Source organism: Cygnus atratus, chromosome 5, assembly GCF_013377495.2.
Source record: "Cygnus atratus isolate AKBS03 ecotype Queensland, Australia chromosome 5, CAtr_DNAZoo_HiC_assembly, whole genome shotgun sequence".
NCBI lineage: Eukaryota > Metazoa > Chordata > Aves > Anseriformes > Anatidae > Cygnus > Cygnus atratus.
The window spans coordinates 49,680,611-49,693,944 of NC_066366.1; the positions used below are offsets into that span (position 1 = coordinate 49,680,611).

General features: G+C 37.5%; 1 protein-coding gene across 2 annotated transcripts in view; it reads left to right on the forward strand.

Annotated features, from left to right (window-relative positions):
* Nucleotides 1-13,334, forward strand: part of UNC79 (unc-79 homolog, NALCN channel complex subunit) — a 104,245-nt gene that overhangs the window by 63,453 nt on the left and 27,458 nt on the right. For both annotated transcript variants that reach the window (XM_050710861.1, XM_035539447.2), the window contains 9 exons: nucleotides 1,294-1,377; nucleotides 2,554-2,656; nucleotides 4,499-4,639; nucleotides 7,645-7,683; nucleotides 8,899-9,011; nucleotides 9,098-9,183; nucleotides 10,136-10,309; nucleotides 12,084-12,152; nucleotides 12,755-12,865. In XM_050710861.1, coding sequence (XP_050566818.1) covers nucleotides 1,294-1,377; nucleotides 2,554-2,656; nucleotides 4,499-4,639; nucleotides 7,645-7,683; nucleotides 8,899-9,011; nucleotides 9,098-9,183; nucleotides 10,136-10,309; nucleotides 12,084-12,152; nucleotides 12,755-12,865 — 920 coding nt within the window. The remainder of the gene's footprint in view (nucleotides 1-1,293; nucleotides 1,378-2,553; nucleotides 2,657-4,498; nucleotides 4,640-7,644; nucleotides 7,684-8,898; nucleotides 9,012-9,097; nucleotides 9,184-10,135; nucleotides 10,310-12,083; nucleotides 12,153-12,754; nucleotides 12,866-13,334) is intronic.

The following is a 13,334-nucleotide window of genomic DNA, read 5'->3' on the forward strand; positions in this document are numbered from 1 at the left end:
TTATGTTAGTGTGTTATGGAATTGTGCTTCTTAGGAATCATGAGCAGGTCCAAGTGAATCCAGAAAAAATAATACTTAAAACTTCTTGTGGAGTTTAGCGTGTTGAGTGAATGTCTCACTACCAGTGCTGTACAGTTGAGCTCAGATTTTTATTTAATTCAGTCTTCAGCCTCAAATCCCATCAAACTAAATCTTGTAGATAAAGGTGCAGTGTATAGCTCAGGTTTATCCTTTCTAGTCCAGTCTGCTGAGTAGCATGCTCAGCATGAGATCCTTAAATCATAAAGGGGAGAATTTGTCAATGTTAACAATGTTCTATGTCCTACTAGTAAGTTTGTTTGTTAAAGAGAGTTAGTTGGTATCACCTACTTTTCAGGCAGGGTTTTAGAAGTGCAAAAGTTATTACTTCTGTGAGAAGTATTTAGCCTGTATACCAGAGCAACAAGTCAGCACTCAAAACCATTTAGGAACTCAGTCTTGTTAATCTTGTTCCGATTCCGCTAGATTTCTTCACAACATTTCTCTCTCACATTCATACCAACTAAAGGCCTCCAAGCATGGAATGAAGTAAAAAGTTCTTTTCCAGGAAGCTTTACATCTCTCAGTCTCCTTTTTGACCACTAGCTTTTAAAGTAAATTATTATTTGGACAGATTAAATATTTTTTTCAGGACAAATGCTCAGTGCAACTATTTGTCATTTCAATGTCACACTACAATTTTGAGACTCATTATGCTCAAATACAACAACTAGAAAATAGTCTTATCCTGCAGAAGTTTATGATGCATGCTTGGTTCATGTATGCTTTCTATTGTTTTAAACACTGGTAGGTACCATGTCTCTCATTTCTTATTTCATGCTTTTTTTTCCCAAGCTTGTTTTCTGTAAAATAAAAATCACTGTGTGTATAGCTTTTGTCAGCAAAAACTATACATGAACTTCTAATCTCTTGGTATTCCTAAACATTAATTTTCTCTTTTTGGGCCTTTTATATTCTCTATCTTGTTGAATCTTTACAGTCAGTACTTCCTTTCGTCTTTAATGACACTTCTCAAAAATGCCGCCTTTGCTGTTATGTAATCTGTCATTTTCTTCCTTTGCGGGCTTCTTTTATCTTTCTCTTCCTCCCTTTTTCTGTTGCTCTCTCTATGCTTAAAAATAACTTTTATTTATTATTATTATTATTTTAAAAATAGCTGTTTTAATTGTCTTTCTCTTGTTTTAACTGTTTAAAACTTGTGCTGATGTGCTGGATTCATAATGCTGGAGACTGAAGTTCTGTATTTATTCACAGAGCAGATACAGCATGGAAAGCGGCTGTGCAATGTCCCTGTTTGTCTAAACCCTGACTTGGAGGGACCACCACTAAGAATCAGAGGTTAGTGCCCCATCCTTTTGACCTGATCTCTCTGCTAAGACTGCCAGGAAGGTTTCTTGTTAGTACCAAAGGGTGGTGAATTTTCTGTTCCATTCAGCTGTATTAAAGCCCTCAACTGTCCTGCAGAATGTAGATTATCAAAAAGTTATTAGACAAAGCATTTCATTGAAGACAGGGACAACTGATTAAAGGCTGAGGCTTTTTGTCAACCTGGAAGTTGACAGTTCAACTCCCTCATAGTCAAAATACATACAGACTTAACAATCTTGTGGGGCAAAGAGCTAACTTCTTTCCCTAAATGATGTTTTTCCTTTTGTCCAGTACACTAGAGGACATTTTAAAGTAGTTAACTACTTATTATGTTACTTATTAATGTCTTATTCTGACATTGTAGCCTACATTATGACAGCTTTTAGCATTTGCATGTTGCGATGGGACTTACATCGAGAAAAAATGACAGTGAACTTCCAAAGTCATGGTAGAGGGATCTTGATTTGTTTGTGAGGGGAAAAATAACCAGCTATAAATATATGGAAAATCTACTTCTATTCTTTGTATTCTGGATGGTATCCTATGTTATTGAAGAATATTCTGGACTTTCCAGAGTGTCTGTTTTCATCCAGCTAAACCTCAGGGGACAGTTATGAAGTACTGAACTCTGTAAAAGAAACGTAAAAAATTCCTCCCATACTTTAGTGAAATGATTGTTTAAAACTGTCTTTCTTTTGAAACCAGCTCTCAATACTCCACATATTTTGAGTTCAGATACTGTGGGAGTTTCTTAGATTACTTCACCTGAGAGGTGCTATTAAATTTGCGTTTCCTGAAGGAACTGAGATTATCTTGTCATAAATTCTTTCTGAACCTAGTTTACATGGAGAAGCTACCTCATGTTTCTATAGTTAAATATTGTCAGAACATGCTAATGTTAATAATAAAGTAGATACAAGTACACCTGCCCTTCCTGGAATTTTTGTTCTTTATCTTTTTTCAAGGATTTTTTTTTCCATAGTTCTAGGTAATTGGAGTAATCTGACAGAACCATGGGATGTACTATATCCTTTTAAAATCATGGCTGATATTAACAACTCTGATCTTCAGGCCAATGCAGTTTGGATTTCTGTTTAGTGATTTTCTTTTGCTTTCTTTGTTTTTATTATTTCTTACTGCCTCGAGGTGCCACAAAATCTAGCTTGCTGTCAGCACCCAGTATAGTCAGTATGTTTGTACCTGCACCAGAAGAATTTGCTGATGACCAGCCGACTGTGATGACTGACAAGTAAGTTTTTCTGTTCCTTTCAAAGAACTAGTTGACCTTCAAATAGGTCAAGTTAAGTATAAATATATGTTAAGGAAATACAGGTCCATTCTATCCTTTATCCCTATACTATGCTTTTATTTTTTTTACCCCAAGGGAAAAATTTATCCCAAGGGAAAAATCAAGATGTGCTTTTAACTCAGTGGGATATGAGTGAGTTTGCACAGGTGAAATTATGACTCATGCTATTGTGTGTACGTGGAGGGAAAGAAGTGCTTTCTACCCTTCTTTTGAAACTGGATATTTATGTGGTTAAGATTGTACAATATATGTAGCCTACTAAGGACATTTGGGTAACAGAAAGTTTGGATTTTTCTTTAATTAAAACTGATTGTGTAAATGGGTGGCATTGTACTGTTCCGTATTTTAAATCAGTGGCTCCTTGTGATCTATTGGAAACCACTTTTGCCTTAGGAAAAAAAAAAAAAAAAGCTCTTTTTTGAATTTCTTTTTTCTTTTGAAATAGAAAGTCATGATTATGTATCAATGTTTCTGTTACCAATATAGCACTGATCCCACAAGCTTTTGCAAACATCTATTCACTTGTTAAAATGCCTCTGAAGTGTTAAACTTAAGCGTACTCATTTAATGGAGATGTAAAGCAGTCAGTAGGGAGCTATGCATCGATTTAGTCAAAAACTAGGAAGAGGTAGGTAGTTCTTGCTTGTGCTGCTGTGCTTAGTCCACTAGACAGACCCAGCAAGATGAAGTAGACCTTATTGTGTGACAAAGTGAAACATCCCCAAAGTTAGGCTTATCTTTGGCACATCCTTTGACCAACTCCCCAAACCTCTAGCACCACTTATTAACATGCAGTCCAGCTGAGCTCAACTTTCATGACTTTGTTGGCATATTTTCCTTCTGTTTAGTAACAAAGGCAAGAAAATTGCCTGTACAATTCCATTAAGTTAAAATATCACAATCTGTTGGAGTCATTATCAACTGATTGACCAAATTAAGCAAGCCTTCCTACTGGGCTGAGATAAGCCAGTTTTCCACATTGGTTTGCTTTTTTTGTACAGTTGTGAAAGCCTGTCTCATATCTCCTGAATCTGACATCCTCTTTATAATTAGACATTAGAGAGCCCTTTCAGAACTTCGTTGGTTTTCTTTTAACATTTCAGGAGGGATAAGTGACTCAGCAGCAAATCTGCCCTGGGAAAGGACACTTCTCTGAAAACTAAGGTTCTGCGCCCCTGAGAGGTCCTTTCATTTCCTTCTTAATAGCTCTAACAGCTGTGGGAACCAATCAGATTATTGTTTCCTAATTGCATAATTTGTTATTCATAATTCATTACTGACAGGAAGGACAATATGAAATTGTTCAGTCTCTTTGGGATCATCTATGAGTGTCATTGTTTGTATCTATACTGCAAAGTAAAAGACTGCTGGGGACTTGAGCTCTTGCCTGAAACCAAGTAACATGAACTGGCTGGTGTTAGCTTTGCTGAGGGCAGGTTTTCACTGCAGTAGGTTTTATTTGGATAGTGCAAACTGAAGAGGGCCAATAAAGAGTGAAGGAAGTAGCTAAACATTACCAATGAAGGACTCAGAATGTAGACCTATTCTGTGGCCTTCTTTAATTTGTCAGTGTAGAAACAGCCAGTGCAGCTAGTGAAAAGCTTTATTAATGTTTGAAAGCCATGACCTTTAGCTAATTAGAAAGATCACAATAACATTATTTTTCTAAATTAATTTTGAATAGAATGTAATAAATAATTGTACTTTAAAAAATCATAATACATCTCTATGTATAGTAATGCTTTGTTTAAAATTTGTTCATGTCTGTTTTTAAAACTGCAGGTGCCATGATTGTGGAGCTGTTCTTGAAGAATATGATGAAGAAACACTAGGCCTGGCCATAGTTGTGCTCTCAACCTTTATTCACCTTAGTCCAGACTTGGCTGCTCCTCTGTTGTTGGACATCATGCAGTCTGTTGGACGGTAAATTCAGGACTTTCCTCTCTCTTGTATGATTAAAAGAATTTTGTACTTGGAATTGGGTTTACATAAAATTCATTATATGGAGTTCTATGTTTTAGAACTTTTGAATGAATAACATCTGGTTCTGCTTATTTGAAGAACTCTTCGGGCTCTTCAACAATATTTTGTATGCCTATTAAGACTAAAGAGTTGCATCTCCTGGCTTCCTAACCAGCTCCTCCATGAGATTATCTCTGATAATGTCTTAAATATTGGCGTGTTTGCTATTTTTCTGGTGTGACTTTCACCTAGTGTGCATGGGATAACTCAAGTGCACCATTATATTGTAGTACTTGTCATTGCTGCCTCAGCAATTGCAACTTCCTGCCTAAGACGTGGGAGGGATGTGTTAGGGATATTTCACAGCAAACTCCTGGGCAGCACTACATGTGCAGAAATGGCATGCACCTCTCCTTTTCCATGTTCCTCTCAGTGTCTGAAATTAAAGTTGCTTGACTGGATTCTGTAGGGGCATGGCTCTTCACAGCCTTGCCTCTATTCTGTCTCCCAATTCCATCTAAACACAGCAGCACTTCAAGACCTCCATTTCCATTAATTCCAAGGCTGCAATTCCCTGCTGTCACTACTAATGAACTCTGATGGAGGCAACATTTCTAATCGAGACAGATGCTTTCCATTCTGTGTGATTCTTGTAAATATAGCACTACTAAAGGGTCGCAAGAAGCCACAGAGAGTAAAACACTTGGAAGATAAATTATCAAGGGATGAGGGCCGAGTGGGCTACCTTTTTCTGTGCTTTGAGGAAGAAATGCTATTTTTGGAGTAAGACACCTGATTCTTCTAGAGCACCAGATGCCATGCAGCATGGGGTATTTCTGGTAAATGTCTTGTGTTCCTACTGGCTGTCATTTCTGGCAAGTTCTAAGTCCAGTAAGAGGCTATCCAGAAATGAATTACTTTGAATATAAGTAGTGTATAGGTAGTTCATTTCAGTAGCACATACAGGCAAAAAGGTATTCAGCTACCTCGTGTATAACCTAAGTGTCTCTGATCAAGCACTGCCATATCATTACCTCTGAATACCCAGCTGTTGGCAGAGGTGTTGCTTGTTGTACTGAGAATGTGTTATATAAGACCCTACTATGCATTTACATTTATACTCTTGTTCCTGAATCAGGATCTTTGACTTGTTGATTCTTATTTCATTGATTTCCAAGGAGATTTGGGTTTCCAAGCATCAAAGCCATGTTTGAAAGTGGCGCTTAGGCTCTTGAACTAGTGAGGAGCTTTAAAAATCTTAAGTTCTGTTCTTAACTTGTACAACTTGGAATACATCCATTTACTGTCTGCTTTGTGGTCTGCAGAATGGAGGTAATGATGAGGGTTCATTGCCTTTGCGTAACAAAATATTTATAGTAGTAGTAAACACATACAAGGTATTAATTTCAAAAAGCTTTAGATGTTCCCAAGTGTTTACTGTAGTTCATATCTCATGAAGATTCTCCATTTGGAAGTTAGAATCTAAATATTTTGTTTGCTATAAAACAAACAACATCAACAACAACTTGCGTTATTGCATTCAGAAGGAGAGAGGTATCTTTGCATAGGACTTTGATTTCTTTCAGAAGAAAATTTTTATGCTGCTGTACTTGAATGCTTTAGCAGATTTTTGGAAAAAGCTATAATGTCCATAGGACATGTGATTAGTCGTACTGAATTCTTTAGAAATTCTCATGTACTTTAAGGCAAGCTGATGCTACAGTTATTCCAGAATCAAGGCCTGTATTGCTTAAAGGTGGCTTCAGAGTAGTTTTCACCCAGAATTAGCTTTACACAGCAAAATGAATATGTTGTATTTTAGCATGGACTCCTCTTAACAGTGGAGCCATGAACTCTAATGACTTTTTCTGATTTATGCTGGGAAAACTGAAGAGAATATCATCTTCAGTCCACTGCCTGACATTATTTCACAGCTGAGTGTATGCTGTGTGCCCAGCTTGTCATGCATTGTTAATAGAAATCACCATCCCTTTTCCTTTACACTGATGCACTTGACTGAGCTGCTTTAGGATCATTTTCGGATTTTGCAGTAGTGACTAGAGAGGAAACTAGAGTAGTGACTGTCTTCTGAACTGAGGTTGACAGAGGATTGAGCAATACCTAAATCCAACCTAAAAGGATCTTGAATCAAAGATGAACTTTGAAGGCCAGATCATCAGCTGATGTAAATTAGCCTGCCTCTATGAAATTTTAGTTCAGATACATCAACTTTGTGATGATACAAAGCTGGGAGGAGTGGCTGACACGCCAGAAGGTTGTGCTGTCATTCAGCGAGACCTGGACAGGCTGGAGAAGTGCGTGATTTGCTTTAAGATTGTGTTCAGTATTTTCATAATTGGATGCTCATTTTGGGCTTCCAAGTCTATATTCAAGTACTGAATTAAATGACCTGATTTTTGAGAATCCACTATATCTCATCGAACTTTGTAAGAGTGCCTAGGTACTTACTGTTTCTGAAATTAGGCCATTTATTCAGGTGCCAAAATCTGAAATTAGAAGCCTCACTTCAGACTGCGAAGTGGAGAATTTTGCCTCAGTCTATGTTGCTGTTAATCAGAAACAATTCAGTCAGTAGGCAGCTTCTGGCAAACTTTTTTCTCCACATCCCTCTGGATTAGTAATTATTCTAGATGTGCATGTGACAATAGTTTTACTTCATTATCATCATGCTGGTACAGGGAGGCAAGTAGAATTGTCTTTGGGGCTGGTAAGTGTTTGTGACATTGTAAGACTGAATAGAGTTTCTGTGTTGTTCCAACATGATATGCCTGCATTTAAGAGCACTTCAGGAGATCTTTCTGGTGATGTTTTAAATTTTCTTTTAAACTTCTGTTTATTTTATTTTTTATTCTTATATAGGTATTCTATTGGCTTATTTTAAAATGGAACACAAAAAAGCATATGATCTTCAATTATTATTACTTTTTTTTTTTTTTTAATTCCAGGTTGGCATCAAGTACCAGTTTCTCTAATCAAGCAGAAAGGTATGGTAACAAAGGATACCTTGGCCAAAATCAAACAGTTAATCTAAAATGTAGAATCATAGAATCATTAAGGTTGGAAAAGACCTCCAAGATCATCTGGTCCAACCATCCCCTTACCACCGACATCACCCACTAAACCATGTCCCTAAGCACCAGGTCCAACCCTCCCTTAAACACCCCCAGGGACGGTGACTCCACCACCTCCCTGGGCAACCCGTTCCAATGCCTGGCTACTCTTTCTGAGAAGAAATTTCTCCTAATTTCCAACCTAAACCTCCCCTGGCACAACTTGAGGCCATTCCCTCTGGTCCTATCACTAGTTATCTGCGAGAAGAGGACATTGTCCTTGTCATGAAATCAAATTTAACCTTTTTTAAAAAAAAGTTTATAAGTAAAGGAAAAACCTGCCCTTTTTCAGTTGTTTCAAATATCTCTTGCCTTCTGAAGATGAATAGGAACCTGTATTCATATGTACTGACTGTGAAAACCCTCAGATTCAGATTAATTTAAAGATGCCTCCTAGCTTCCAGTTTCACTGCAGGTCTTTCTGGCTTGTTCCATGTTCAGTATTTGTTGTGATAAACTGTCTCCATACATTCAGTGAAGTGAGTCATCCTTGGCCATGGACAACCCCTGCTAGTGATGTCTCTTTACTTAAATCAGATGTTGAATAGGATAAATTCATTTTGAGAAGCTGCAAAAAGTGCTAAGAAGTGCAGTTAATGAGTAAATAGATAATACTTTACCTTTTTAAATGAAACCACTCCATTTGTGAGAGATTATGAAGTACTTCAGCTCTTGAAGGAAACTGCAAGAGGCGAATTAATACTGTAATGTGTATGTTTACCTGTTTTTCATGTGTTTTATGGTAAATCCAAGAACCTCATTTTGTATCACTGAAATCCACAAGGTGAGAGCAGAATCGTATTTCAAACCCTGACAATTCACAAGCAAAAATATGTGGACAATAAGGAAAAATGCAACTATTTATTGAGGCAAATACTTTAGGTATGCGTACATAATTTTTTCACCTCTGAATAGTTGAGCTGAAGCAATAAACTTTTTTTTGAATCAGGAAAGTTCTGACTGTCTCATAACTGAACACTTCTGTAATTAAAAAGAATCTTCTTTATTACCACCATATAGTCAGCTTTGAGAAATGTTTCACCTACAAGGCAATTTCTCTCTTCTTCCTTTTTTTCCCTTTCATTTCAGCATGATGATCCCTGGAAATGCTGCAGGTGTGGCCAAGCAATTCCTCCGCTGTGTGTTCCATCAGCTGGCTCCGAATGGCATCTTCCCCCAGCTCTTCCAGAGCAATATTAAAGGTGAAGTGCAGTGCCTGAGTGCATTTCTGATTCCTTCAAATATCCCTGTATTTACACTCAACACAAAAATGGCATTTCAATTTCAGATGGAAGTTTTTTACGGACCTTGGCCACATCTCTTATGGACTTCAGTGAGCTGAGTTCTATCGCTGCTCTGAGCCAGCTGTTAGAGGTATGTTGGCAATCAGCTCTATTAATGTTGATAGCTTTATTAGCATTATCAGGCATATGGAGTCATCTCTCCTCGTTCATTAAGAGTTTAGACTTATATCACCAAAAGCAATGTGAATTTTTCTTCTGTTGTCCCTGCAAGCAAGATTTGGCTGTCCTCACCATTTTTCTTCTGGGTTTTGCTCTTACTGATAGCATTTCTTTTTCTTCAGACTCAGACAGCTCCCGGAGCAGTCCTGCTCATTGGCAGGATAAACCATCCCTTTCCCATCACTTTTTCTGGTTTTCAGAGATATTTCTGCTCCTAGGTTTGTTCTCTCCCTTGTATCTGATGGCAGTTTCTCTAAGTAGTCCAAAGATCTATTGCCTGCCTTTCACTGACTGTCTTCTGTGCTCTTGGCTTACATTTTTGTAACTTTTATCTTCCCGCTGGTACTAGTCACTTCCATGCATCCTCCTGCTCTTCCAAGAACATTGTGGTTGCTTCATTCAAAGATTTTGGCAGCACTTTAAAACTGTTCACATCTTTCCAGGCCTGTCCCTAGTACACAAGGCAAAAAAATTGTACTCAGTCTACTGAATGTTAGTGAATTCATCTTACTTAGTAGTAGCTAGAGGAAAATATGGACAAGCTACTGGTTAATGCAAGTTCTGCTTTCTTTTTACTGCCATGGCAATGTAAGCAGGATGTGAGTTAGGACTTCACTTAAAAAAATTTGGCTCAAAGTTCTGCATTTTATACTTTTGACATTGACATTTTTTGGTCAGTACTTTAGGAACTGAACTAAACTGTCACATACACAGTTTAAATTCTCTGCACAAAATTTTATTAGTATTATGGAAGAGGTGAGTAGTATTTGGTCTGACCAAATTAACCTCAGTATTTCCAATTATCGTTTAAAAGGCCATGTCTGCAAGTGTACCTTTGTTTATGATTCTTATTTGTTTCCCAGGGTTTAAACAACAAAAAGAACTTACCAGCAGGGGGTGCGATGCTACGCTGTTTAGAAAATATTGCTACCTTTATGGAAGCCTTGCCGATGGATTCACCCAGCAACCTGTGGACTACAATTAGCAATCAATTTCAGACCTTCCTTACCAAACTCCCTTGTGTTTTGCCACTTAAGGTATGATACATAGACATCTGAAAAGAGCTATATTACCGTTGGTCAGGATGTTCAGAAACAGTAGGAAAGCTGTGGATGAGAAATGAGAGCCAGAGTACAAGTAGTTGTGAACATTTTCTAACTATTCAATTAATGTTTCCAGAGGAATGGACTTGTATACCTGATCCATCCCTTTAGTTATATTTTCCATGTGTAAGAATAACGACTCTGACTAGAGATTATTCTTCCACTCTTTGTTGATTTTTTTCCATCTACGCCTTCCATACCCTACCTTTGTCAGAACAGGTTACTGTGCTGAGAGAATCAGCATTTTGGCAGTAAAAATCCATCTGGCTTTAACTGTTAAAACTATATAAAACTCATAAGAAGAGCATCACCACCTAATTAATTTGCTAAAAGTACACAATAGGCAGAGAGGAATGTGAGACTACTGGGAATAGTCCCAGTAGTAACTGGGCCTAAGGTGTTTGACTGTCCAGGTTATAGTTCCAGCTGTAATGAGAATATGGAAACTGAATCTGGAAGCTTTGGACTCTGATTTCTGAGTGCTCAGAGGACATACAGAGAAGTCTTAACCCCTGCTGTGTACATTTCCAGATGTTTTTTAAGTAAACAGTAAAAACTTTTCTAAGTCTTTCCAGTAAACAAGGGATTCTCATACCCTTATTCTGACTTCATTTCCCACAATGTGAATTTCCCACAATGTGTCTTTGGGCAAAGATGTATTGCTCAGTATGAACTGAGAGATCAAAAATCTACCTTTGTATCTTATAATGTTGTATTTAAATTGGGTGTTACTCCCAAACTATATGAAACATATTAAATTCCTTGTCACTGTCTGTTAAGCAGTAGTCAGATCTTGAAATGTCTTCAGGTGTAGGTAAATTGAGGCACTATCCAGCAGCACTTACTCAGCCAAATAGGCAATTACCATTCTCTTTTTGGGTAGTAGCCACTCCAATCTGTTGCATTTTGCCTAATGTAAAACAAATGAAAATCAACAAACTGAATCTTAATAGTTCCATCTGCGTATCTGTCATTCACAGAACATTTAGATGGAGTGTTTACTATGATTTCCCTGTTATTCATGGGAGGTATCATTAGTGATATAAGTAAAACAATCTCATGCTTCTGAACTTTCCTTCTCCTGTTCCTTCCTCAGGGGTCATTAATGACTCTTTACTGTTTTAGATGTTTGCAGCTGAGGCAAGTCAAGACAATGGATAGATCCTGGAAAGTCCCATTCACTGCTGCAAACAGTGTGATGTACACAGAAGTAAAATAAATTACACCACAGAGAACATCTTTAGAGGGGCCTCTGGAGCAGATTTTTGCAAAGGCACATTCTGATGTCATGGGCTCTGAGTTGCAGCTTTGTCTTGAGGCATGGGGAAATGTCATAGCCCAGGACAACCACAGAAATGAGGTAGATGGTACATACCTCTTGCTAACCCACTCAGTTTTTAAATCAATTTTCATTACAGTGAGAATGTATTTCTAGGAGATGTTTGTCATAGGAAGGAAAATGTAACTTTTCTAAACTAGCCCTTTTGTGAAATTTTCTCATTTCAAGGTCCATGCTGTGGTATGTTACCATTAAGGGGGTATGATTGTGTGTTCCGGATTAAGTCAGTTTAGGCAAAGTAAGTAAAGATCAGTCACCAGGGATCATTTTTCAGACTTCACCTATACCTTATTAATAGCTGCCAGCACTAAAAGCAAGAGATATGCACAGAAAGGTACTAACTTTTTTTTTCTTCAAATTTGTTCACAGTGTTCTTTAGATTCTAGTTTAAGAATAATGATTTGCTTGTTGAAGATACCTACCACTAGTGCCACCAGGGTAAGTTCCAAGAAGATGCAACTCTCTTGCCTCATGTTTAGCCAGCCTGCATTATTCTGCAAATGTGTTCTGATCCTCTAGCTAGGAAAATATTATATATAAGCATAAAATTGTTCAGTCTGATACTCTTTGGATAACAGTAAGAGCTTTGGAATCTAGGTTACAGTAAAGAGTGGGTGGTATTACATTCCTGTGTGGGTGTGAGTGTATATCTTAAAGATTTGATGTTCTCCTCTTAAAAAAAAAAAGGGGGGGGTTAGAAAAAAATAGTAATGAACTTCCTGATTCTGCAGTCCGCTCACTAGTACAATTCCACCGAGGTCAGTGAGGTTTTCCTGCATAAATACCATAGAGTCTCTGATGTCTCATAGCATTGTGTCAGAGATGAAACTATTTTCTGATTTGTTGCTTCTAATTTGTTGTACAAGAATGAAGGCAAATGCTAGATGGAACAGCAATTTGACTGAAACAGTGTAAATCACAGCAAAATAGCCTTTGAGCTAAAAATAATGATGCTGTTCCATTCAGACATTTCCAAGTTGGAATGTTTTTTGTTTTGCTGAGCAACCAGTTATTGATTTCCCTAAATCATGTCATTGCAGAGTCTTCTGGAACCTTTTTCAAAATTACTAAGCTTTGTAATTCAGAATGCTGTCTTCACTCTGGCCTACCTGGTGGAACTGTGTGGTTTGTGCTACCGAGCCTTCACTAAGGTAACGAGACTATATCTTCCATTAGAGACCACTGAAAATAGGACAGACAAAGTCCTACTTCCCTCAAGTAGGATGTTTGTAAGTAAAGATGAAATCAGTGTCAAGTCTCAGACATGTCAACAGTTTTAATGTAGTTTGGCTAATCAAGTAGTGAATGATGATTCAGTGCCTATTAATATTGAGTTTCACATTCCCACTGTAGTTAGTGATAAAGGGAACCTGCTGAAAACATTGCTCAGAAAAAAAAAAAAAGTATGATGTCATGATTTTTGAAAATTTTTCTCTTGTTGAGATGGTGATTGGTATTCATTCATGATTTAAAATGTCTGTGTACTCATATCTTTCCTAGTGCACAGATTTAGCCACGTAACTTGTGCAGCAGTAAAAACTTAAATGTTCCTGGTAGTGCCACTTCAGAGCAAAGCTATGAGGGGAGGCAACAGATTGCTGATTAAAGTGAAAGACTCCA